The 24,415-nt window shown below is 61.0% G+C and overlaps 2 protein-coding genes across 2 annotated transcripts; both read left to right on the forward strand.

Annotated features, from left to right (window-relative positions):
• The first annotated feature begins 15,559 nt into the window (after positions 1–15,559).
• KLK12 (kallikrein related peptidase 12) lies at positions 15,560–19,417 on the forward strand. Its single transcript, XM_062176847.1, is given in 6 exon segments — positions 15,560–15,600; positions 16,155–16,307; positions 16,773–16,867; positions 16,870–17,031; positions 17,529–17,662; positions 19,262–19,417. Coding segments are annotated over 6 exon segments (741 nt in total).
• A 2,210-nt stretch (positions 19,418–21,627) lies between these two features.
• Positions 21,628–23,671, forward strand: KLK11 (kallikrein related peptidase 11). The gene is made up of 5 exons (XM_062176698.1): positions 21,628–21,664; positions 21,884–22,040; positions 22,526–22,791; positions 23,244–23,371; positions 23,519–23,671. The coding sequence occupies exons 1-5, from the start codon at positions 21,628–21,630 to the stop codon at positions 23,669–23,671; spliced, it is 741 nt and encodes a 246-aa protein (XP_062032682.1).
• Positions 23,672–24,415: the final 744 nt, after the last annotated feature.

The raw sequence follows: 24,415 nt of genomic DNA on the forward strand, positions 1-24,415 counted from the left end.
TCTTTTCTCTGTCTCTCTTTGCCTTTCAAATAAAATAAATGCAAAAAGAAGTGTAAAGGTGAATAAAGAAATGGGCTCTCAGGTAGTGTTAACAGAAAACATGAAGCAAGGATGAAGAGTGCTGGGTGCAGGGCAGTGATCGAGTTGGTATTTTATTTGGCTGGGGCTGGGCTAGTCGAAGCCAGGAGCCAGGACCTCCATCCAGGTGGCAGAGTCCCAAGCACTTGGGCCACCATCTGCTGTCTTCCCAGGTGGATTGCAGGAAGCTGGAGCAGAAGAGGAGTAGCTGAGACTCGAACAAGCACTCTGATGTGGGATGTGGCTGCCCCTAGCAGTGACTTAGCCCTCTGCACCACAACCCCCACCCCTAGAGCTGCTGTGTCAAACAGGATGGTCAGGGGAGGGGACCTAACTGAGTGACTTTTAAGGGGAGAATGAAAGGATGGAGGGAAGGAGGCAGGCACAGAGCTAAGCAGAGTAGCGCAGGTGCGAAGGCTTTGAGGTAGGCACTCGCTTGCTGTGTCTGAGGGTCAGTGGGTGGGGTAGGGGGTGAGGGTGCAGAGGTGAGGGAAGAGGGGAAAGACCAGACTGCATGGGGCCTTGTGGTCCACAGTCAAGGTTTTGCTTTGACTCTGAGTCAGCCCGGAGCCCCTGGGGGGCTCTGAGCAGAGGGGGAACTTGAGCTGACGTGGGTGTGAACAAGATTCCTCTGGCTGCTGTGGGTGAAGAGCACAGGGCGGCAACAGACGAGGCAGGAGGTGATGGTTCCTGGACCAGGGCGGTGGCCTGGGAGGAGCGGAGAGGCAGTCACACTCGGGGTTTGTTTGACCAGGTTCTTGGACAGGGTCTGCCAACGTCCAGTGGGAAAATGTGAGAAAAAAGGAATGTCCCAAGTGACGCCAGTGATTTGGCCTGAGCTATGGGAAAGGGCGAGTGGCCATTTATTGAAATGGGAGCAACTTTGTGGGAGAAGATGAGCAGCCTTTGCTTTGGAAGGTCCATCAGACAGCAGTGTGGACGTAAACTCTGCTCCCGGGGAGTTTATAGGAAATTCGCAAAAGCACATACCCAAGACTGCTGGTGGTGACGATTCCTGCGTGATATGATCACAACAAACGTGTGCCTCGCCATGAAGGACATGAACAGGGCTGTGTGTCAGAGAACCAAGGGCGATCGGGGATGGCTTCTTGGAGGAGGTGGAGTGTTTGGAAAAAACAGGGAAATACAAGGGTGCTTCAAAAAGTTCATGGAGAAATGGAATTAGAAGATGACTTTATGTTGGAGCAAAAAAAAAAAAAAGTGACATCCATCCATAGGAGGGAACTTTCCAAAAGTTCATGGAATTGTACACTATGAAAAATAAAAAACTATGCGTGGATTTCAATTTTTGGCACCAAAATAAATTGTATCTTTTAATTCCATTTCTCCATGAACTCTTTGAAGTGCCCTTGTAGCTTTGAAAAAGGAGAGCCAGTAGGGCGTAGATCTTGAGTTTAAACCATTCCGGGACCGGAGGGGGACAGCTCCAGCACAGAGAGGTGCAAGTTCTCCCTTCAACAAAAGCTCTTGCAAACACAGCTGAGTTTGTACTGAGGAAGAATTCTTGGGAGGGCTGACACTTGCAGTCCCACCCCAACCTCAGGGAGGGGAGGGAGGCTGAAGGCTAAATGGACCCCCAATGGCCAACTGCTCAATCAATCAAGCTTGCATGATGAGGGTTCTATGAAAACCCAAACGAACAGGGCTCAGACAGCTTTTGGACCATGGGACTTCCAGGAAGATGAACAAGAACACATCTAATGTGGCAGGTGGCGCCCCCCCCCCCTCGGGGGACGATCACGCCTCAGCCCTTCCCGATCTCTCCTGGTGTGCCCCTTCATCTGGCTGGTGATTTATATCTTTTCAAATATCCTTTGTGACGAATCAATAAACATGTTCCCCAAAGTCCTGGGAGTCACTAGCAAATCAGTCGAACCTAAGGAAGGGGTTGTAGGAACCCGGGGTTTGGGGTCACAGAAGTCCCGTGTTGGCTGTTGTTGGACCACAGCGACAGCCTGGGCTGAACTTGGGTTTTGTATGCCGGAGGACTCAGCTGCAGCCACACACACAGAGCCTTGTTAGGCTGTGCGAAGCGGTTTGTGGGGTGGGAGGGGTCCTCAGAGTGGTTAAGAACCAGGTCTGGGGCCGGCGCCGTGGCTCAACAGGCTAATCCTCTGCCTTGCGGCACCGGCACACCGGGTTCTAGTCCCGGTAGGGGCACCGGATTCTATCCCGGTTGCCCCTCTTCCAGGCCAGCTCTCTGCTGTGGCCCGGGAAGGCAGTGGAGGATGGCCCAAGAGCTTGGGCCCTGCACCCCATGGGAGACCAGGAGAAGCACCTGGCTCCTGGCTTCGGATCAGCGAGATGCTCTGGCCGCAGCAGCCATTGGAGGGTGAGCCAACGGCAAAAAGGAAGACCTTTCTCTCTGTCTCTCTCTCACTATCCACTCTGCCTGTCAAAAAAAAAAAAAAAAAAAAAAAAAAGAACCAGGTCTGGGATCCTTCATTACTCTGGCTCCTGCATGGCAGGTGGAGACAGGAGAGTGGGAGTGGCGGAAGGCGGAGAGGAGCCCGGAGGCCAGCTGTGTATCCAGGTGGGCTGGCAGAGGCGAGGAGGTGGGGACAGATGAAGCAGACTTTGCCGTGACGTCAAAGGCACTTAGGGATACGTCTGACTCCTCCCAAAAACTGAACACAGCTCCTGGGGAAAAACACAGCTCTGGTTGGAGGGGCTTGGGCTCAGGCCAGCACAGTCTGTGGGATTTTTTTTTTCTTCAAGATTTATTTATTTATTTAAAAGTCAGAGTTACATAGAGGAAAGGGGGAGAGAGAGAGAGAGAGAGAGAGAGAGAGAGAGATAGGTCTTCCATCCACTGGTTCACTCCCCAGATGGCTGCAACTGCTGGAGCTGCACGGATTCGAAGCCAAGAGCCAGGAGCTTCCTCCGGGTCTCCCACGCTGGTGCAGGGCCCAAGGACTTGGGCCATCGTCTACCGAATCCATGGGCTTTTAATGTCGGACTTCCTTGTCCATTGGCAAGGTCCCAGGACATTTAAGCTCTGGCGCATGTCAGTTCCGGCAGGGCTCTGGTCTCTTTGGTTCCGCGTATTCGTTTTTTTCCTTCTTCTGCGCATGCCCAGACTTGTGGGTCCCTCCGCGCCTGTGCAACCAGTGCTAAGCCTCTCTCCGAAGAAGGGACTTAAAAAGTTATGCTCAGGCTCATTGGCGGGAGAACTTTCTGGAAAAGAATGGGGAGACACAGCAAGAGGTTTCTGTCTTGGGAGCATCAGAGAAAACCACGTAGAGGGGAAGCCCCGCCCGATAGCAGCATTATGTAACCCTGTTGTGTGTGTCTGTGTGGAAAGATGCCTTATTGAACATAGGTTGTTATTCATGGACATTGAACTCACTCATCAGCGTTGCAGCTGCTGCTCAACAAAGCTTGACCAACACGGACTCTCTGCCCCAGCCTTTCCACGGGCAGCACACCGGCCAGCCAGCGCTCAGCTCTACAGAAGGGACGTTTCAAACAATAAAACTGCAAACAAAAGGCCCCCAGACAGAGGGAACGAGGCACCTAGGAGTCGGCAAGGGGGACACTTGTCTACAGCATAAACCGCAGGCATCAGCCTCAATGAGCTCTGTGGGCCTCAGGCACGTCTGGCAACCCAGATCCTTAACCAACCAGTGCATGCCCACCGATGGTTGCAGAAGCCTCCGGGGCACTGGTTTGGGGTTCCTCATCGATTTTATCAAGCAGGCAACTGGGAAAATGCAAAGCCCATGAGGGTCTACCGTGTCTGTGGGGGTGAAGGCGAGAGAGGAGAGTGTTCCCCCATTGGCCCTGGTTCTTGCAAGGAGACGCACAGCCAAGCCTGCCTGCCTCTCTGTGACTTACACATCTGTGACTCCAACCAACCACGGCTCAAGAATCTTCTTGGAAAAATCGTACCTGGGCAGAACACGGACAAGTTCTTTTTTCTTTTTTTTTAAAGGTTTATTTTATGTATTTGAAAGGCAGAGTACAGAGAGAGGTAGAGCCAGAGAGAGAGAAAGGTCTTCCATCCACTGGTTCACTCCCCAAATGACTACAACGGCTGAAACTGCACCAATCTGAAACCAGGAGCCAGGAGCTTCTTCTGGGTCTCCCCTGCAGGTGCAAGGACTTCGGCCATCCTCTACTGCTTCCCCAGGCCACAGCAGAGAGCTGGATTGGAAGTGGAGCCTCCGGGACTGGAACCAGCGCTCATATGGGATGCAGGCACTGCAGGCAGTGCCTTTACCCGCTACACCACAGCGCCGGCCCCCAGGCTCTTTTTCTCTTATCAATATTCACCAAACAATGTGGTGTAACAATGATCTACATAGCATTTACATTGTCTTCTGTATTATTTATAACCTGGAGATGACTTACAGTACAGAGGGGGATGTGTAGCTGCTATGCAAATACAATGCCATTTTTTAAAAAGATTGATTTTATTTATTCAAAAGGCACAGTTACAAAGAGAGAGAGGGAGAGGGAGGGAGAGAGGGAGAGGGAGGGAGAAAGGGAGAGAGAGGGGGGAGAGGAGGGAGAGAGAGAGAGACAGAGAGAGGGAGGAAGAGGGAGAGGGGGGAGGCGGGGAGAGAGAGAGAGAGAGAGAGAGAGAGAGAGGTCTTCCATCCCCTGGTTCATTCTCCAAATGGCTGCAACAGCTGGGGCTGTGCCAAGCTGAAGCCAGGAGCCCGGAATTTCTTCTAGGTCTCCCACATGAATGCAGGGGCCCAAGCACTTGGGCCATCCTCTGCTGCTTTCCCAGGTGCATTAGCAGGGAGCTGGATCGGAAGTGGAGCAGCTGGGACTCGAACTGGTGCCCATAGGGGATGCCGGCACTGCAGGCTGGGGCTTTACCCGCTATGCCGCAGCACCAGCCCCTATGATGCCATTTTACACATGGGACTTCAGCGTCTGAGGAATTCATCTTTGCCGGGATCCTGGAGCAAATCCCCATGGATACCAAGAGCAAGCTTAGCTCCGAGTTCACAGGTTCAAGAGTTGGGGTGTGAGAGGTTGGCTTTGCCACTGTATTTTTGGGGTGTCTCAGATTCCTCCCCTGGGAATCCCGGGAGCTCCTGCTCAGGGCTCCAGGCAGGACTGTGCAAAAGCGGCTTTCTCAGGCTCCGCCCCCAGCCACTCCTGGATCAAAGACCTGGGTCCGTGGAGAAGCAGCAGGACACAGGACACAGAAGCCAAGGGACAATTTCTGATGCCAGGCTGGCGGGGCGTGACGCCAGCTCTGTCACTCACTGAGTTCTGTCACCTTTGAGTTACTCGCCCGCTTTGTATCTGAGTCACTCAAGTGGTTGTGGCATCGGTACTTAGCACCAGACAGCTGGAATTCCTACAACGTCAAGGTCACACAGCAACACTAATAGAAGATTATCACAGAGAACATTTGTGAGAGTTAGGGGTGAGGTAGGCCAGTTTAGAACTCCAGGATGGGGGCTGGCGCTGTGATGTAGTGGGTAAGGGCACCGCTGTGGTGTAGTGGGTAAAGCTGCCGTCTGCAGCGCCGGCATCCCATATGGGTGTCAGTTGGAGTCCCGGCTGCTCCACTTCCAATCCAGCTCCCAGCTAATGCTCCTGGGATAGCAGTAGAAGATGGCCCAAGTCGCTGGGCCCCTGCACCTGTGTGGGAGACCCTGAAGAAGCTCCTGGCTCCTGGCTCCTGATCAGCACAGCTCCGGCTGTTGCAGCCATCTGGGGAGTAAACCAGTGGATGGAAGACCTCTCTCTCTCTCTCTCTCTCTGCCTCTCCTCTCTCTCTCTCTGCCTCTCCTCTCTCTCTCTCTCTCTCTCTCTCTCTGCCTCTCCTCTCTCTGTGTAACTCTGACTTTCAAGTAAATAAGTAAATCTTTTAAAAAAAAAAAAAAAACTCCAGAAGGAATCATCTAAAGACAACAAAACCTAATTTGGAATATATCAAGGTTAAGGGTTTCTGTCCAGCAACCAGCACTACAGAAATCCCACCGTGGGTAGAGTAACCTGACGGGTGCCGGCCTGGGAGGAGACACTCGCAACTGCTGATCCAGGGTTGCTGACTCAAATATGTGGGGAAACTCTGCAAATGAGAGAAAAACGACCACGGCAATGAACAGGAGATTTAAAGAGAAGGAAACAAAAACAAAGAAACTCACTCGAAAACAATCAGGCTCATCAGTTATATAACAAACGACGCATGGAACAGAGGCCAGCATGTGGTGCAGCCGGTTAAGCTGCCGCCTGCGGTGCCGGCATCCCAAAGGAGCACCAGTTACCCTCCAGGCTGTTCCACGTCCAATCCAGCCCCCTGCGAATGCACCTGGGAAAGCAGCAGAGGCCAGCCCACGTAATTGGGCCCCTGCACCCACGTGGGAGACCAGGAGGAAGCTCCTGGCTCCTGGCTTCAGCCTGGCCCCCTCCCAGCCATTGCAGCCACCCGCACCCATCACTGCCTATCCCATGTCATGTAACATATGTCAGAACGATTTAAAAACTTTGGAAATTAAATAATCCCAAATAGTCCCTCCAGGGATACTCACAGGGGGAACTGGAGTGAGTGTGAATCGGGGTGGTCATTTTGCACAACAACCGGGAATCCTTGGTGGGACTAAGTACAGACGGTCCTCGGCTTACGCTGCCTCAGCTCACCACTTCTCAGCGCTGTGGTGGTGCAGACGCGACACAGGCTCGGCAGGAACTGTAGCTCAGATGGCGACTTCCGACCTTTCCCTGCAGTCCCGGGCTCCGACGTGGTGCTGAGGCTCCGCAGGGCGCTGCGTGCTCAGTATAGGCCAGGGGTGCCGACTGCGAAAATCCCCAACTTGGGCCGCGTTTACCGGGACGCAAGCCCACCGCTTACCCCTAGGAGGTAGTGGCTCCTCGTCCCATCGTCCGCCCGAGGACAGGATAATCAAGCCACAGAGGGACACGTCCGAGGCGTCCGTCTCAGGATTGGTCGTCGATTCGGGTGCGAGCGGCTGGCACGTGTGCTGGAGACCCCCCATGGAACCCTCCGCAGCGGATACAACGCACGTGTGCCTGGCGCCATGAGCCGAAGGTGCTGCCAGCCACAGTGGTGGACGCTGAGGGAAGACTGACAACGCTGAGCACTGGCAAAGACGTGCAGCGACCGGACCACGTGAGATACCACTGGTGGGGGACCGGCACTGTGGCGCAGCGGGTTAACGCCCCAGCCTGCAGCACCAGCAGCCCATATGGGCGCCGGTTCAAGTCCTGGCTGCTCCACTTCCAATCCAGCTCTCTGCTGATGACCTGGGAAAGCAGTAGAAGATGTCCCAAGTGCTTGGGCCCCTGCACCCCTGTGAGAGACCCAGAATGAGCTCCTGGCTCCTGGCTTCGGATCAGCTCAGCTCTGGCCATTGTGGCCATCTGGGGAGTGAACCAGCGGATGGAAGACCTCTCTCTCTGGCTCCACCTCTCCCTGTAACTCTTTCAAATAAATAAAAATAAATCTTTTTAAAAAAAGATACCACTGGCAGCCACGTTAGCAATATCGGGCGAGTCCCCATCAAGTTTCAATGGAGCCGCTGGTGTCGTCCCTGATGTCTGTCCCAGCGAGATGACAACACCCGGCCACACGGTCGTCTGTGTCTATGTTCATGGCAGCGTTCCATGTGACAGCCAGATACGGGAGGCAATGGAGCACAGAGAGGAACACACCAGAGCTCGTTGAGTGCCAAGCTCGGGGGACCCCGCAGGGCTTACACCAGAGGAGGCCAAACCTTGAGGTGACGTTTAGGCAGAACCATGGCGGCAGAACATGGGTCAGCGGCTGCCCAGGGCCACAGTGGGGAAGGGGCGGGAGGCAGCTTGGGGATGGGGCAGCGGAGGGTGAGAGCGGCTGTTTCGTGCTGTTATTTTTCATGTATTTGAGGGACAAAGAGAGCTCCTACCCGCTGGTTCCCTCCCCAGGTGCCTGCAAAGGCTGACACGGGACCAGGCAGAAGCCAGAGCCAGGAACTCTCCCACGTGGGCGTCAGGGACCCAAGTGTTGGAGCCACCGCCTTGCTGCTTCCCAGGCAGCTGGGTCTGTAGGCGGACGCAGGACAGGTCCCAGGCGCCCTGATGCGGGATGCGGGTGTGATGTGGGATACGGATGTCCCAAGCAGTAGTGCAACCTGCTGGGCCACAAACCACAAAGCACCCCCCACCATGCCGGCCGCCACCAAATTGTACACTTGAAAGGGCTCATCTTACAACAGGTTCATTTGGCCCAAGATACACAGTAATAAAGATAGCAGTGAAGCCCACAGGATAAGAAAGATAACAGCCAAAGACACACGAGGAGTAAAATAAATACGAAATAAATACAAAAGATTGCGTCACCGTAGGAACAGCACCAAGAACGCCGTGTCCCTGAGCGGCGGCTGTCATTAGCGTCGTTATTATTCTTGCGGTTGCTCGCCTTATTGGTCTAATTGGTGTGATGCTGTCTCTCCCAGGTCGCCGTGCCAGAGCCACCAGCCCTGAGTGACAGCTGGGGATTTGTGAGTAGGAAGCAGCCGTCCAAATCCTTCCCGTGAAACAGCCAATAGTGACGTAGGAGAGCTGGAGTCCTGCCGGCGCACAACACCTTGATTGAGGAGAGCCGGCTGGCCAGGTGGCCGGCTGCTCCCAGCCAGGGCATCCTCCCTCTCCTGGGATTTCACAGCCACCTGCCCTCCTCTTCCGGTTTTGCCCAGGGCAAATCTAATCACAATAGAAGCCTGTGCAGGGAGGAATTTGGACACCGGGTGGGGCATGGGGTGGAGCCTGGAGGGGCTTTGTCTAGGGGGAGATCCTACTTCCTGACAACTTGGGTCCAGCACACAACCTGCTTGTTTGGCTCTCCCAGGGCCCCGGGGTCAGGGCGTCGGGGTGGAGGGGGGTGAGATGTCACACCCTCCACTTCACAGAAGCAGAGCCCCCATGCCCGGCTGCTGCAGGCAGAGCCCTAAGGTGCCCAGGACTTGGCCTCTGCCCCACTGTCCCCTGTGTAAGAGCTGGGCCAGCACTGTGGCGTAGAAGGTGAAATCGCCGCCTGCAACGTCAGCATCCTGTGTGGGTGCCGGTTCGAATCTCGGCTGCTCCACTTCTGATCCAGCTCCCTGCTGATGCACCTGGGAAGGCAGTGGAAGATGGCCCAGCTGCTTGGGACCCTGAACCCACATGGGAGACCCGGCCACCCTCTCTGGGCTGTGCTGTCTGGAGCTGCTTCTGCCGAGACCCCGAGCCTCTGTGCCACGTTTCACTCACCCAGAGGAGACGCCTGACAGCCAGTGCACGGGGCCAGGCTGAGGAGGGGCTCAGCCCCAGGCTGTGTGTCTTGACTTGAGACCTGTCTGGATGTCACCATAGCTGTGGCTCTTGCTAGATTCAAGGGATGCGTCCCTTGCTGGCTGCGGCTGGGCTCCCTTGTTCCGCTGACGGCTGGGGGGCGGGGGAGCGAGGCTCCGTGGACACCCACGCTCACTGGGGTAGAAGAACCGTCCCAGCTGTGCGCTGGGGTCACGGTCCTGAGGGTGATTCTCGGTGCACTGCCCAGGGGCTCAGTTAAGCCTGACTTAAGCCAGGGGGTCCTGAGGCCCCTGACCGTGGTAACACAGGTGTAAGGCTTGCTGGAGAGAAAAATGTATAAATACGGATGGGGTGGAGGGGGTCACCTCCCCCCCCCGGGAACCATCCGAGCGAAAGGGCAGAGGGTGAGCATTTGGTACAAAGGAGACACCACTTGGGAGCAATGCCTGTTGTCGGCCTGGCTGTCCAGCGCCAAGAGGACTTCCTAAAGCTCAGCTACACGCACACCGGTTCGAGTCCCGGCCGCTCCACTTCCAACTCAGCTCCCTGCACCCGCGTGGGAGACCTGGATGGAATGCCAGGCTCTTGGCTTCACCCTGGCCCAGCCCTGGCCACTATGGCCATTTGGGGAGCAAACCCAGAGAATGGAAAAATCTCTTTCTCTCTCCAGCTCTCTGTAACTCTTTCAAATAAACCTTTTTTTTTTTTTTAAGTGAAGACCCAGAGAAAACTGCTTTCCTGTTTGAGTTCCACGCCAAACGGACAGCGGTGTGGCAACGTTGTTGGACCACAGGGTGCGATCCAGTGGCAACGAAGTGAGGGGACCTGCCGGACCCGTCCGTGGAGATGCTTCATGGCCTCTCTGTGAGACAGTCCATCCTCCAGGGATGGGGCAGGACACCTGCTGCAGGTGAGTCTTCCGGGGCAGAGGGTAGCAGCTTTCCTGGTTTGCTTAAAGGGGCAGGAGTGTTAGTTCCTATGACCAGGTCCGGGGCGCAGCAGGGGAAGGAGAGGGAGTAGGGGGAGGCGAGAGGACCCTGCTTGGTCTCAGCCCCCTCCCAATCTCCTTCAGCTCAGAGTGCAGCCGGGCACTGCCAGTGGCAACCCCGGCGCAGGTCCCTTCCGATGGCAGCAGAGCCGAGGGGACGCAGCCGTCATCACACGCTTGTGCACCAGCCCACGGCACTGCAGATGCAACCCCAGGATGACGCACCGTGCGCGGTCCTTGGTAACAAATGCCCGTCACTGGCTCCTGTGTCTGCTCTGCTGTACTTTCTTCCTTTTTTTTTTTTTTTTATTTTATTTTTTTTTATTTTTGACAGGCAGAGTGGACAGTAGAGGGAGACAGAGAGAAAGGTCTTCCTTTTGCCGTTGGTTCACCCTCCAATGGCCGCCGCGTTAGGCACGCTGCGGCCGGCGCACCGTGCTGTTCCGATGGCAGGAGCCAGGTGCTTCTCCTGGTCTCCCATGGGGTGCAGGGCCCAAGCACTTGGGCCATCCTCCACTGCACTCCCTGGCCACAGCAGAGAGCTGGCCTGGAAGAGGGGCAACCGGGACAGGATCGGTGCCCCGACCGGGACTAGAACCCAGTGTGCCGGCACCGCAAGGCGGAGGATTAGCCTAGTGAGCTGCAGCGCCGGCCATGCTCTGCTGTACTTTCTGCTCTCACACAGCCTCCTACCTGCTTTCTAGGAAGTTTATCACGGAGCCACGCATCGCGATGCTGCTCCGAGAGCAACCGACCTGCTCCATCAGGGTCTGCATGAGCACAGAGAAGCCCCGCATGGGTTCTTCCACAGCGCGTGGCCATTCTCTGTGCCGGAGCTCTGCACGTCGGGGTCTCGCGCTCTGCGCCCCAACACAGGCTCGTTCCCAAGTGCACGTGACTGTCCAGTAGCACAGGTGCGACATCGCACGGATGTGGCCTGCACCCTGGACGGAGGGAATCTATGAGAAACGCTCCTGGGGTGTGCAGACACAAAGGACCTGACACACAGGGAGGGGCCGCAGCCCCACACAGAGCACGAGGTCCTCGACTTCCACCGAGCCCCCGAGAACCACTGGGTAGTGTGAGGACCACCCCTGCCTTTGACGCTCTGAGTCCTGGGGGTAACGTCCTTCAGCCCTAACCTTCACCCAAGCACATGCAAGCTGTTTCTCGCAATCACTCCACCTTGAGCGGGTGCCCAGCCAACAGAAGCTTCCGGAATCTGCCCGCATGGCCACACGGCAGGCACTCCCAACAGTTCTGACCCCTCCCCGCCGACTCCTTTGCCAGCCTCCTTCCTGGAGGCCGTGGGCCACCCATGATGGCCGTCACTGCCCAGGGACTTGATGCACCAGTTTGCTCTTCTCCGACCCCCTCCACATGTCCTTGGAGAGGGCGCCCGGTCCCACACCCTGCAAGCCCAGGGTCTGAGCCTCAGCACCCAGCTGCCCATGATGCCTTGAGTCCTGCAAGCAGCATCCGCAGAGCTCAGCTTGGCTGGAAGCCTGGAAGCTTCTCTCTCTCCCTTCCTCCTCCCTCCTTCTCTCCCTTCCTCCCTCTCTCCCTCCCTCCCTCCCTTCCTTCCACCTTTTCTTTCCAAGGGAGATAGCCAAGCAGAGATCTCCCATTCACTGGTTCACACCCCAAATGCCTTCAGCAGCCCCCTTCCCACCCCTGGGACACTACCAGCTCCCCCACGTGGTGGCAGGGACCCAAGGGCTTGAGCCCTCACTGCTGCCTCCCAGGGTCTGCATGGGCTGGAAGCTGGGGTCAGGAGCAGAGCGAGGTGCGGAGCCCAGGCGCCCAGACGTGGGGCACGGGGCTGCTAGCCAACGTCTTAACTGCCAGCCAGACACCTGCCCTATGGAAGGTCCTCTTAGCACAGGATGGAGCCAGACCCCAGCCCCGCCATAGACCCCACACGCAGGAGAGGGCGCCACGCCTACGCCCCGCCCCTCACCAGGTGCCCAGGTGCGGGAAGACGTCATCCCTTTCCCAGATCCCTTGGCGACCTGGGACTGAGCCGGTGAACAGCCACGGGAGTCCGCAGGCTTCTCGATGGAACGTTCTGGAAGCAGCTGCATTCCAGCCCTTACCCAGAACACCCAGGGGTCGGGAACGAGGCCGGAGCAGCCTGCGGAGCTGCAGGAAGTCCTCTTGCCCAGGCCACGGGTGACAGGTGCACACTCTCCAAGATGCTCCCGACACTCGGCCTCTGGTCCTGGCCAATGGAGGCATCTCGCCTCCCAGATGCACCTGCTGACGGCTCGTCCAGACCCGGCGCTTGCCCTTGGGAGTCCCCCACGGCGGGGGTCCTTGTTTCATGTCTCAAAACGCGGGGTGCCGTTGCCCAACCCAGGACATCCACCTTCTGAGGCCCCAGAGAGCGCCGGAAGTGTAGATTCAAAGTCCAAGCGTGGTCACCTGCGCGTGCGTGGAAGGTGGGTTATCTCCGAGCCCGACAGCCCTGCCTCGCCCAGCCCAGTGCATCCTCAAGGGGCAAGCGGGTAAGGGAAACCCCAGCCAGGGCTCCCTCTCCAAACCACACGACCCCCACAAAACCCCGAGCCCTTCCCTGCCCGTGCACCCCTCAGCCTAGGGAGCCCGCGCCGCCTGCGGTGGGCGTGGCAGAGGCGTGAGCAGGTGCTCAGCGCCCGCATCCCGCCTTGGTCCAAAGCCGCCGCCTACGGCCAGGGCTGCACCGCACTCCGTGGGATCGTCTTCGAGCCCCAACAGCGTCAGGGGCTCAGGGGCTGTGGGGCGCACAGGCTCGGGCGCCGTCCTGCACCTGACCCCAGCTGTGTGCGAGGCCAGGCCTGGGGGCCCTGGCAACGCCTTTGTTTATAAAGGCGGCAGTGCAGGGAAACCAGCTTATTCACCCCAGGAAGCTGGGAAAGAGGAAGAAGTCAAAACCTCGGGGCGCGGGGAAGCGGGGAGAGAAGGAGCTGGGGCGGGAGGGAGAGCTCGGTGGTGCCCAGTGGGACTGAGAGGCTGAGAGGCGGGCAGGGGTGACCGCCGGGGTGGGCAGCACACGCAGAGGAGGAACGAAAGAGGGGGTCTTCCATTCACTGCTTTGTTGCCCAAATGGCCACAAAAGGCAGGGCTGGGCCAGGCTGAAGCCAGGAGCTCCATCTGGGTCTCCCGCGTGGGTGCAGGGGCCCAAGCGCCGTCCTCCGCCGCTTTCCCAGGTGCATCAGCAGGGAGCTGGACGGGAAGTGGAGCAGCCGAGGCTGGAACCGGCGCCCACAGGGGAAGCTGACGTCGCAGGCGGTGGCTTCACCTGCTGCCCCACAGCGCCGGCCCCCAAATCCCTCGTTTCTGCATAAATAAGCTGCTGAGGGCCACCCTGGCGGTGTGTGCACTCAGCCACTTCGCATTCTCATCCGTCTTTGCCTTCTGAATGTTCCAGAGAGGAAGCGGCGTGCAGGTTTTTTAGCCCCACCCCCACTTGTCCCCATTTCTCAGATGCACAAACCAAGGCCAGGGGAAGAGAGTGGCCCAGTGGCCTCCGGAGGTCTCAACCCCAGAACTGTCTGATTCCAAAAGCTACGAGGGCGCTTCCAACAGTTTACAAGGACTAAAAGGTAACATTATTTTGGTGCAAAAAAAAAAAAAAAAGTAAAGACTATGTATACTATTTTCATGAACATTCAAAGACCCCCTAGTTTGCATGAATTCCAAAAAATGAATGTATCTTTGAATTCCATCTTCCACTCCTGGACGTGTCCTCCTGTTTGGCTAATGACAGAACATGCACTCCCAGAGGGCCAGGCCACCTCCCGCCTCACCGACATCCACACCCCATAGCGGAGTTCTGGTTCGAGCCCCGGCTGCTCCACTTTCCATCCAGCTCCCTGCGAATGCGCCTGGGAAAGCAGCGGACGATGGCCCGAGTGCCTGGGCCCTTGGAGGCGCCGACGGGTGCAGCCTGGGTCTACACTGACGACCCAGTGGGCACAATGGACACACGGAGCACAGTTCCATCTGTAGGAAACGCGCACGCAGCAGGAACAGGAGGACGCGTGGTCGCCCAGGGCCGCAGGGGGCAGGGGTGGTAACCCTCTCGGGACCACAGTCTGCCGGTGTGTGGCTTCCGGATAAAGCCAACCCTTGCTTTTGGCAGCTGGAGTAAGGGCCAACAGGGGGTCAGGACTAACTCTTAGCCTGAGTTCTGACCCCCCCCCCCCGGGCCTCCTCCTCCAGGGAGCCCCCAGAGCTTGCACATCCCAGTGTCTCGAGCCTTTCTGCTCGGCCTCATTAGGAGGTTGCTATCCAGAGGGAACTCAGTCGCCTGGACACAGGAGCTGCCCGGGGCCTGGAGAGCCTCGAAGATGTGGAAACTGAGGCAGGACAGAATCGGACTCCGATCTCCTCGGAACCCAGTCTCCTCTCACCACCTCTTCCTTCCTCTCCTCTTCTTTCTGCGTGGGACCGGGGACTCCTTCTGCCCTTGCTATCCCCGCCCCTCACTTCCACTGTCCCAGCTGTGACAGCCTCTCCCGCCCCTCCCAAACCCCAGGTGTCTGCGGCAGCCCCACCCTCCCCGAGCCTTTGTCACTGGAGTCAGGATTAGAACCCAGATCCCCAGTGCCCCTTGAGTCACCCACCAGTCCCAGGAAAGGAGAGGAGGGGACGGGGGGGGGGGGTGTGCCTGGGTCTTCCTCCCCCACCCCCATTGAGCTGCGGGTACTCAATTAAGTCTCATTAGCTGAGCTGAGTCCTAGGGGATTAGAGCCTGCCCCGCCCTGTCTTCCTCGTCCCCTACCCTCCACCCGGAACCTAGATGGGCTGGTACACGGAGGGTTAAAAGCTGTGCCGGCCCGGGCCTGGGGCAGGCAGGCAGAAGGCAGGGGACAGACAGGCGGGGCGGTATGACAGGTGCTGGGGACGCAGGTGGACAGTGGGAGAGCTGAGTGGCAGGGTGGCCGGCGGATGAAAGGGCAGGCAGGTAGGTGGCCTCGCAGCTGGCACGGAGACAGGCTGAACCGGTAACACCTAGAGGATCGGGCAGTGGACGAAGAGCCCAGGTGAGGCGGGGGCGGACCGACGGCAAACAAGGGGGCGGCACACAGGGCCCGGGCAGAGAGGACGCTGGGCCAGGGCCCCCCACCTGCCGGCGGCCAGGGCCTTGATAGGAACCAGAGAGGCCAGGCGGCCACGAAGGGCAGCGCTGAGCCCCCTGTCTTTCCCCAGACCTCCGAGAGGGCCCACACCATGCGTGCCAGCGTCCTGCTCCTGTGCGTGCTGGGTGAGTCGTCCGGGGCAGGGACAAGGCAGGGCTGGGGCCCCGTCCCTCCCTCCCCCATCTCAGCTCTGGCCCTCCGCCTCCAGCTGAGAGGGGAGGGGCTTCCTCCGTGCCCCCTTCTGTCTCTCCGCCCACCCGGTGTCTTGGTCTGACCACTAGGAATCTCCGTGTTTTGCGGGCTGCTGCTGCATCCCCTCCTCCTGGGCCATCTCTCCCTCCCTCTCCCTCCCTCCCTCCCTCCCTCTCTCTCTCTCTCTCTGTCTCCCTCTTTCCCTCTCTCTCTCTCTCCCTCTCTCCCTCTCTCTCTCTCCCTCTTTCCCTCTCTCTCTCCCTCCCTCCCTCCCTCTTTCCTTCTCTCTCTCCCTCCCTCCCTCCCTCCCTCTCTCTCTCTCTCTCTCTCCCTCTTTCCCTCTCTCTCTCTTTCCCTCTCTCTCTCTCTCCCTCCCTCTCTCTCCCTCTCTCTCTCTCCCCCCCTCTCTCTCCCTCTGTCTCTCTCTCTCTCTCCCTCTCTGCCACCCCACAAGCTCCCTGTCTCCGGCCTGCAGCCCTGGCCCCGGGTCTCAGCCAGGCAGACACGGAGAAGATCGTGAACGGCGTGGAGTGTGTTCCGCACTCGCAGCCATGGCAGGTGGGGCTGTTTGAGGGCACACACCTGCGCTGCGGGGGCGTCCTCATCGACCGGAGGTGGGTCCTCACGGCTGCGCACTGCCGCGGCAGGTAAGCCCCGGCTTGGGGAGGCCGAGGGGGCAGAGCGGGCTCTGAGGCCACAGGGGGGCGGAGGGCTGGGGGTGTCCTCTCCCCGCTCCCATTCTCCTCCGCAGCCCCAGGCCATCTGTGTGACCTCACTAATTGTCTCTCTCTGAGCCTCACTGGCCCCCTGTGCCCATGAGGGGTCTGACGTCCCAGATCTGAGCCGCTGGGATTTTTTGGGGGGTAAAGGGATTTAGAGGAATGCGGGGACAGGGAGGGACACTCATTATCCACGCACTGTGTGGTCAGCGGCACTGGCAGCCCTTGCTCTGGGCGGGAAGATCAGAAGTGGCAGGTGCAGGTGCAGGTGCAGTGGGGGGGGGGGGGGGGGGTCAGGAAGAGAGACTGGGAGGGAGGGTGCGGGCAGGTGAGCCAGAGCCGAGACGGTGCTCCGGGGGCCCTGCCCTGAGCCAGCCGCTCCCGCGACCCCAGCAGGTACTGGGTGCGCCTGGGGGAACACAGCCTCAGCCGGCTGGACTGGACGGAGCAGATCCGGCGCAGCGGCTTCTCCGTGACCCACCCGGGGTACCGGGAGCCCCGCAGAACCACGAGCACGACCTCCGGCTCCTGCGGCTGGGCACGCCCGTCCGTCAGACCCGCAGCGTCCGGCCCCTGCCCCTGCCCAGCGCCTGTGTGACCGCCGGCACGGACTGCCACATCTCGGGCTGGGGCATCACCAACCAGCCGTGGAGTAAGGGGGCCAGGGGCCGGGGTCAGAGGTCAGAGGTCATGGGTGCGGGCGGAGGTCAGGATGAGGTTGGGGTCCTCAGACCGGAGCAACAGGCATAGCAGGGTTCTTCAAAAATGGGTGGAAAATGGGGTCCAAAGATAGCTTGGAAGTGGGGCCAGTGACGGGGGCATGAGGTCAGCCAACAGAAGACCCAGGGCCAGCTGGAGTCACAGGGTCGAAGGTCAAAGGTCATGGTATCCAATTGAAGGAGGTCAGGTGCGTATTCATTGTATCTGAGGTTGGAGAGACAAGGAGGATGTCCAGTGAGGATGCTCCAAGTCAGAGGTCAAAGGTCAAGGGGTCATAGAAAGGTGAAACCCTGAGGATTTAGGATTGCAGCAGAGGTGGGGGGTGTGAAGGGGCGGGATGCCAGCTTGGACGGAGGGGCCCTGGGAGGCGGGAGGTGGCCTGGAAGAGGGCAGCTTCGGGGGCTTCTGCAGCGCCCGTCTCCCCTCCAGGCCCATTCCCAGACCGGCTCCAGTGCCTCAACCTCTCCACCGTGCCGGACGCCGCCTGCCGGGCCGTGTTCCCGGGGAGGATCACGGACAACATGGTGTGCGCCGGCGGCGTCGCGGGAAAGGATGCCTGCCAGGTGAGCGGGCAGGGGCGGGGTGGCAGGCAGGCGGCGGGCAGGGACAGAGGGCAGGGCGGTGGGCAGGGGACAGCGGGCACAGCGGTGGGCAGGTGAGAGGGCAGGGGTGGGACAGAAGGCATGGCGGTGGGCAGGGGGCTGGGGGAGAGGCGCAGACCGGGGTCAGGCACAGTGGGCATGGCGGTGGGCAGAGGACGGTGGGCAGGCGGTGGGCAGGGGATGGTGGGCAGGCGGTAGGCAGGGGACGGTGGGCAGGCGGTGGGCAGGGGACTGGGGGAGAGGCGTAGACTGGGGTCAGGCACAGTGGGCATGGCAGTAGGCAGGGGAGAGAGGGCATGGTGGTGGGCAGGGGACAGTGGCCATGGCAGTGGGCAGGGACAGCAGGCATGGCGGCGGGCAGAGACAGAGGGCAGGGCGGTGGGCAGGCACAGTGGGCACGGTGGCGGGCAGGGACAGTGGGCACAGCGGAGGGCAGAAGACTGGGGGAGAGGTGCAGACCGGGGTCAGGGACGGCGGGCAGGGCGGTGGGCAGGGGACAGCAGGCATGGCAGTAGGCAGGCACAGCGGGCAGGGCGGCGGGCAGGGACAGCGGGCATGGCAATGGCAGGCACAGTGGGCATGGCAATGGGCAGGCACAGTGGGCACAGCGGCGGGCAGGGACAGCAGGCACAGCGGTGGGCAGGCACAGTGGGCACAGGAGTGGGCAGGGACAGCAGGCACGGCAGTGGGCAGGCACAGTGGGCACAGGAGTGGGCAGGGACAGTGGGCATGGCAGTGGGCAGGGGACAGAGGGCATGGCGGTGGGAAAGAACAGTGGGCACAGCAGTGGGCACAGCAGTGGGCACAGCAGTGGGCATGGCAATGGGCAGGGGCAGTGGGCACAGTGGTGGGCAGGGACAGTGGGCACGGCGGTGGGCAGGAGACTGGGGGAGAGGTGCAGACCGGGGTCAGGGACGGTGGGCAGGGACAGCGGGCAGGGCGGTGGGCAGGGGGCAGAGGGCATGGCGGTGGGCAGGCTGGGGCGAGAGGAGCAGACCGGGGTCAGGGATGGCGAGGACAACAGGAGCTGGCCAGGATGGGAGCTCAGATCCTCTGATGCCCTGTCCTAGCCCTCTCGGGTCGCCGAGGAGGCCACTCTGCCCTGTCCTGCAGGGACCTCACCATATTGTCCCCAAGAACCCGCTACCTTCGTGAAGTCCCGCCCCCTCAACCCCGGGATTGGCCATTGCATATAGTATTCTCTTCACTCACTGGCCAGAGCCTTAGCATTGCCCTTGGGAGAACCCTGTAGGTTCCATGAAGTCCCGCCTTTCTTGCCTGGGATTGGTCATTGAAGATGGTATTCTCTTCACTCATTGGCCGGAGCCCCAGTCATTGTCAGAGAACTTCCTACCCAGCCGGAGTCCCACCCACCTGCCCTGGGATGCCTGCCTAGGGACAGGGGCCTGTGGGTCCGCCATGGCCGTTGTCGCCTGGCGCCTGGCTGTGCTGCTTTGGAGGCCGGTGGCCAGGCTGGGGCGCACCGTCCTGCAGGCCCAGGCTGGGGAGGAGACGGGAAGGCTATTGCCCGCTCCACCGGCGCCCTCTTGTGTCTTCCAGGGTGACTCGGGGGGCCCTCTGGTGTGCGGGGGCGTCCTCCAGGGCCTGGTGTCCTGGGGCTCCGTGGGGCCTTGTGGGCAGAGAGGCGTCCCGGGTGTGTACACGAAGGTCTGCAGATACGTGGACTGGATACGGACAGTCATAAGGAGCAACTGAGGCCCCCTGGGCGTGGGGGGGCGCCCAGAGCTCACCCAGCCCCCCCCCCCACTCTTGTTGAACTGGGGGTCTTCATCCTGGAACGCCAAGCCAAACCGCCCCTCCGAGACCCATGCCCGGGGCCGGCAAAGTGTGCAACCATCTGGAATAAGTAGGATGCCAGGGGCGCCAGTTCGAGTCCCGGCTGCTCCACGTCTGCTCCCTGCTGTGGCCTGGGAAAGCAGTGGAAGATGGCCCAAGTGCTTGGGCCCCTGCACCTGCGTGGGAGACCTGGAAGAAGCTCCGGGCTCCTGGCTTCGGCCTGGCCCAGCCTTGGCTGTTGCAGCCATCTGGGGAGTGAACCAGCGGAGGGAAGCCCTGTCTCTCACTGCCCCTCAAATAAATAAATCTTTAAAAACAAAGAGGGCCCAGCCTCATTTTCCTGTGGTCGTGTCTCCACCCCCGGGGTTCAGCCTCCCAGCAAGAGAGGGAAGGAGAAGTGGAGGCAGAGGGAGCCCGAACCGCCGGGCAGGCGCGGCTGCTCCCACACCTGCCGCCCCCCGCCCCCCACCCCGGGGCAGGGCCGTGGGCCCCAGGCCGCACAGAAAGAAACTGAGCCTCCTGGGGCGGAGTCCCTCGTCCCACGTCATCCTGCGAGGAAGAGGCAGAGCCCCGGTTTGAGGCCAGGGCCGGCTGCCGCGCTGTCAGAGCCTCGGCCCAGCCCGCCTCGCTCCACATCCTCGTCGGCCAGGGGAGAGACGGGCTTGCACGGGCGGGACCTGCGGCGGCTCAGAGGCCGGGGCCACACAGCGCCGAGTAAGTGCTGCGGCTGCTCTCAGACCTGCCCCGGGATGCGGGGAGGGGGCGGCGGGCCGTGGGCAGGAGGGAGGGGCCGGCAGGGAATCGAGGCCACGAGGGGCCTGGGCCCCCCCCGGCCGGCCGCAAGCTGAGGGTTCAGTTCCCTCTCCCGGGCCTGGGCTCCCGCAGGCCCCGACCTGCCTCTCCCCCTTCGCCTGGGCCCTGCCTCTTCTCCCTCCGCGGGGTCTCGGCCCCCCTCCCCGCCCCACTCCCGGGAAGGGAGGGGCCAGGGGCCCACCCGGGCTGGGGGCTGAAGGGAGGGCGGGGCAGGGCCAGGAGGAGAGACAGAGTTGGAGGGGCAAGGGGCCAGAGACTCAGGGAGACACAAACATGCCAGGGGCTGGGGCAGGGGGCTTGCAGAGAGACGGAGAACAGAGGGGGATGGGGGACTGGACCCAGAAGGAGGACAGGGATCACCACACAGACCCAGAGGGTGGGCTGCCCGCAGACCACCAGAGGCGCAGAGAGAGAGGCGACAGAGGAGGCCCAGGCCTGGCTGCCCAGGGCCCCCCGTACCCCGACCCCAGGGCAAGAAGGCAGGGCTTGGAGGCCAGTCAGCCTGCGCCCGCCCAGGGCCACCCCGTGCCTGCCCGCCTGGCATTTCGACCCAGCCTGGCTGCAGCCTCCACCAGCCTAGAGCCTGTGAGTCCCGGAGGGACTGGGACACCCCTGCCTCTTCCAGGCATCTGTGGTCCCTAGGGTGCCAGTCCCGCCTCGGCTCTGTCCTCTGCTGGGGTGGGGGCTCTCTGCTGTTCCCACCTCCCGCCGCCCCCAGCCCTGACCACTGTTGACCCCAGCTTCGGTCACGGAGTCCAGGTTCCGCCCCCACCCCTGCCTGCTGAGGCCGGCTGAGGGCACCGGCCCTGCCTCTTCTTAGCCACGCCCAGCTGTCCTTCAGAGACAGGGGTTTGGCAAGGTTGGGGGTGGGGTGGAAAGAGCCGATCCAGGCTGTGCCCCCACCACCAACAACCCAGCCTCAGGCAGACCTCCAAGGCCTCATTCCACCCTGCTGGTGGGACCAGGAACACAGCACAGGGGGCCGGCCCACCTGCCGGAGCCAGGCTGGGGCTCAGGTGGGCCAGGGGGAAGAGGCTCCCTAAAACGTGCCTGGGAGCCCCAGGGCTGCCCTGACAAAGTCCCTCCCCGGCATTCTGGAAGCTTCCATCTGTGATGAGGCCCCCGCCAAGGCCACCGTCTCCTCTCAATGCTGAAAATTTAAGAGTCTGGAGTTGGGGTCTTGGAGAACCAGGGGGGAGGTCCACAAAGCTGGTCTCCCCAGGGGTGGGAGGAGATCGGAGAAGTGACTTGGCCCCTGCCTCCCTCCTGTTCCCAGGGGAACCTGCTGCCTGCCCTCCCCCCCCCCCCCCCAGGCCATGATTCTGCTACTCATCACCCTGGCTCTGGTGACAGGTACAGTGGGGGCTGGCCCGCCCTCCCGGCAGGGGGGGGGCATAGGGAAGAGGCGGGGGGGGGGAGCTGGCATGGGCAGGGGGAGCTGGAGGAGCCCTGGGCAGTGTCTGCCCACCCCCAGAGAGCGCTTGGCTTCGGCCACCAGGCCAGGGCCCCGCCCAGCCCCTCCCCGCCCCCTGTGTCAGGGCTGAGCCCCCTCTTTTGCCCCCACCCCTCCAGGGCACGCAGTGGCAGAGACCCGGATCATCAAGGGCTACGAGTGCCCCCCACATTCCCAGCCCTGGCAGGCGGCCCTGTTCCAGAAGACGCGGCTGCTCTGTGGGGCAACCCTCATCGCCCCCAGATGGCTCCTGACCGCCGCCCACTGCCACAAGCCGTGGGTGCGGGGGCGGGGCGGGGCTGGGCAGCTGGACGGAGAGGGTCTGGGGACAGGAATTGGGGGGTGGGGCTGGGCGGGGGCAGGGCTGAGAGCTGGATGGAGCAGGTCTGGGGACAGGAAGTGGGGGGCGGGGCGGGGGCGGGGCTGGGCAGCTGGATGGAGAGGGTCTGGGGACAGGAAGTGGGGGCGGGCCTGAGAGCTGGGTGGAGAGGGTTTGGGGACAGGAATTGGGGGGTGGGGCTGGGCGGGGCTGGGCAGCTGGATGGAGAGGGTCTGGGGACTGGGAGAATGGTGCAGGGACAGGGTAGGGGTGGGTTGGGACAGCAGAGAGAGAGACAGCTGCCATTGGAACTGGGATGGGGCTGGAAGAGGCTTCGGTGGGAGCCGCGGTGAGGCTGGAAGCGGAGCTCTCTCCCTCCCCGCCGCCGCCCGCGTCTCCCCCTCTCTTTCCCCCCCGCTGACCGCTGCCTCTCCCACCTCAGCCGCTACCTGGTGCACCTGGGTGAGCACAACCTGCAGCGCCCGGACGGCTGTGAGCAGACCCGGACGGCCACGGAGTCCTTCCCGCACCCCGGCTTCAACAACAGCCTTCCCAACAAGGACCACCGCGACGACATCATGTTGGTGAAGATGGCCAGCCCGGCCTTCGTCACCCGCGCCGTGCGGCCCCTCACCCTCTCCAGACACTGCGTCGCGGCTGGCACCCGCTGCCTCATTTCCGGCTGGGGCACCACCTCCAGCCCCCAGTGTAGGGGCTGCAGTGGGGGCCGGGGGGAGGGAGGCCAGAGAAGCCTTCCAGGGAGGGCTTCAGGGTGGGGCCGGGGAAGGTCCCCGGGGTGTCAGAAGTGGGGTTCGCTGACAGGCAGAGCGAGAAGTCGGGGGGCCTGGGAGGGTGGAGACCAGAGCGTGGGCCTCGGAATCAGACCCATCAATGGAGCCGTGGGAACTTGGGCAAGCGGCCGGGCCTTGCTGCCCCTGGTTTCCTCCCCCTATAACTTGGGCAGAGCCGCACCCTGCTGCCCTGCTCGGTGCGAGATCATAGCTACAGAGCAGCGGGCACCAAGGTTTTATGTCAGTAGCTCTGCAGATGAGCATTGGAATGGGTGGGCTGTGGGCAGGGCCGGGGCGGGAAGGGGGTCCCCCCAGGCGGGGGCTGTGGCGGGGGGCCCCCTGCCCACTCTGCCTCCTGCGCCTCCGCAGTGCGCCTGCCCCACACCTTGCGATGCGCCAACATCTCCATCATCGAGCACGGTGACTGCGAGAGAGCCTACCCCGGCAACATCACCGACACCATGCTGTGCGCCAGCGGCGGCAAAGACTCCTGCCAGGTCAGAGGGTGGGGCCTGGGCCCCTCCCCCTGCAGCCCCGTCCCCACCCAGGTCCCACCGCAACCCCAACCTCATCACCAAGTGGGTCTGAGCCTCCGCTCCCCTCTCGGCTGGTCTCTGAATGGTTCTCCCTCTCCTCCTGCCCAGGGCGACTCAGGGGGCCCCCTGGTGTGCAACGGGTCTCTGCAAGGCATTATCTCCTGGGGCCAGGACCCCTGTGCCGTCACCAGAAAGCCAGGCGTCTACACAAAAGTCTGCAGATACGTGGACTGGATCCAGGAGACCATGGAGAACAACTAGGGCCTCGGCTTGAGCGCCTGACCTGCGTTCATTCCCCCCACGAGAAGTGCTAAGCCGGGACCCCCAGAGCCGTCCTTGACTTAGAAGCCGCTTCGTCATCGTTAAGTTCCCGGAATCAGCGGGACCTGAGCTCAAACCCTGGCCTGGACTCCCCTGTGACTGTTGGAGGCGGGTCCTTGCTTCCGCCAAGATGTCAATAAAGACCTGCTCAACAGACGAGCCACCGGCTGCTTACTGCGTGCCTGGTCCGAGGGATTTTAACCGTATCGGCTGAGCTGATCCTCGCGAAGCGCCGTCATTACGCCCATATAACAGCGGAGAAAACTGAGGCACACAGAAATGGGCACACAGGCAGTAGGTGCGAGAGCACGGATCTGAAAGCACGTGACCTCTTTTTAGAAATATTTTTAAACGCTCCCATTTATTCATTTTCATTTTACTCGAAAGGCAGAGAGACAGATGGAGAGCTCTCCTTCCACCTGCTGGTTCACTTCCCCACAAATGCCCAAAACAGCTGAGGAAGGAGCAGACAGGAGCCCGGAGCCCGTAACTCAGTCTGCATCTCCCGTGTGAGTGGCAGGGACCCAAGGACCTGAGCCCGCCAGGTGCGCACGAGCAGGAAGCTGGATCGGAAGCAGAGCAGCCAGCTTGAGCCAGGATAGGATGAGGACGTCCAAGTGGCGGCTTCATCACCACACCAAGCGCCCACGTGACCTCTTGGCACTGCCTTGAGGAAGGCTGAAG

Source organism: Lepus europaeus, chromosome 19 (genome assembly GCF_033115175.1).
Source record: "Lepus europaeus isolate LE1 chromosome 19, mLepTim1.pri, whole genome shotgun sequence".
NCBI classification, from domain to species: Eukaryota; Metazoa; Chordata; class Mammalia; order Lagomorpha; family Leporidae; genus Lepus; species Lepus europaeus.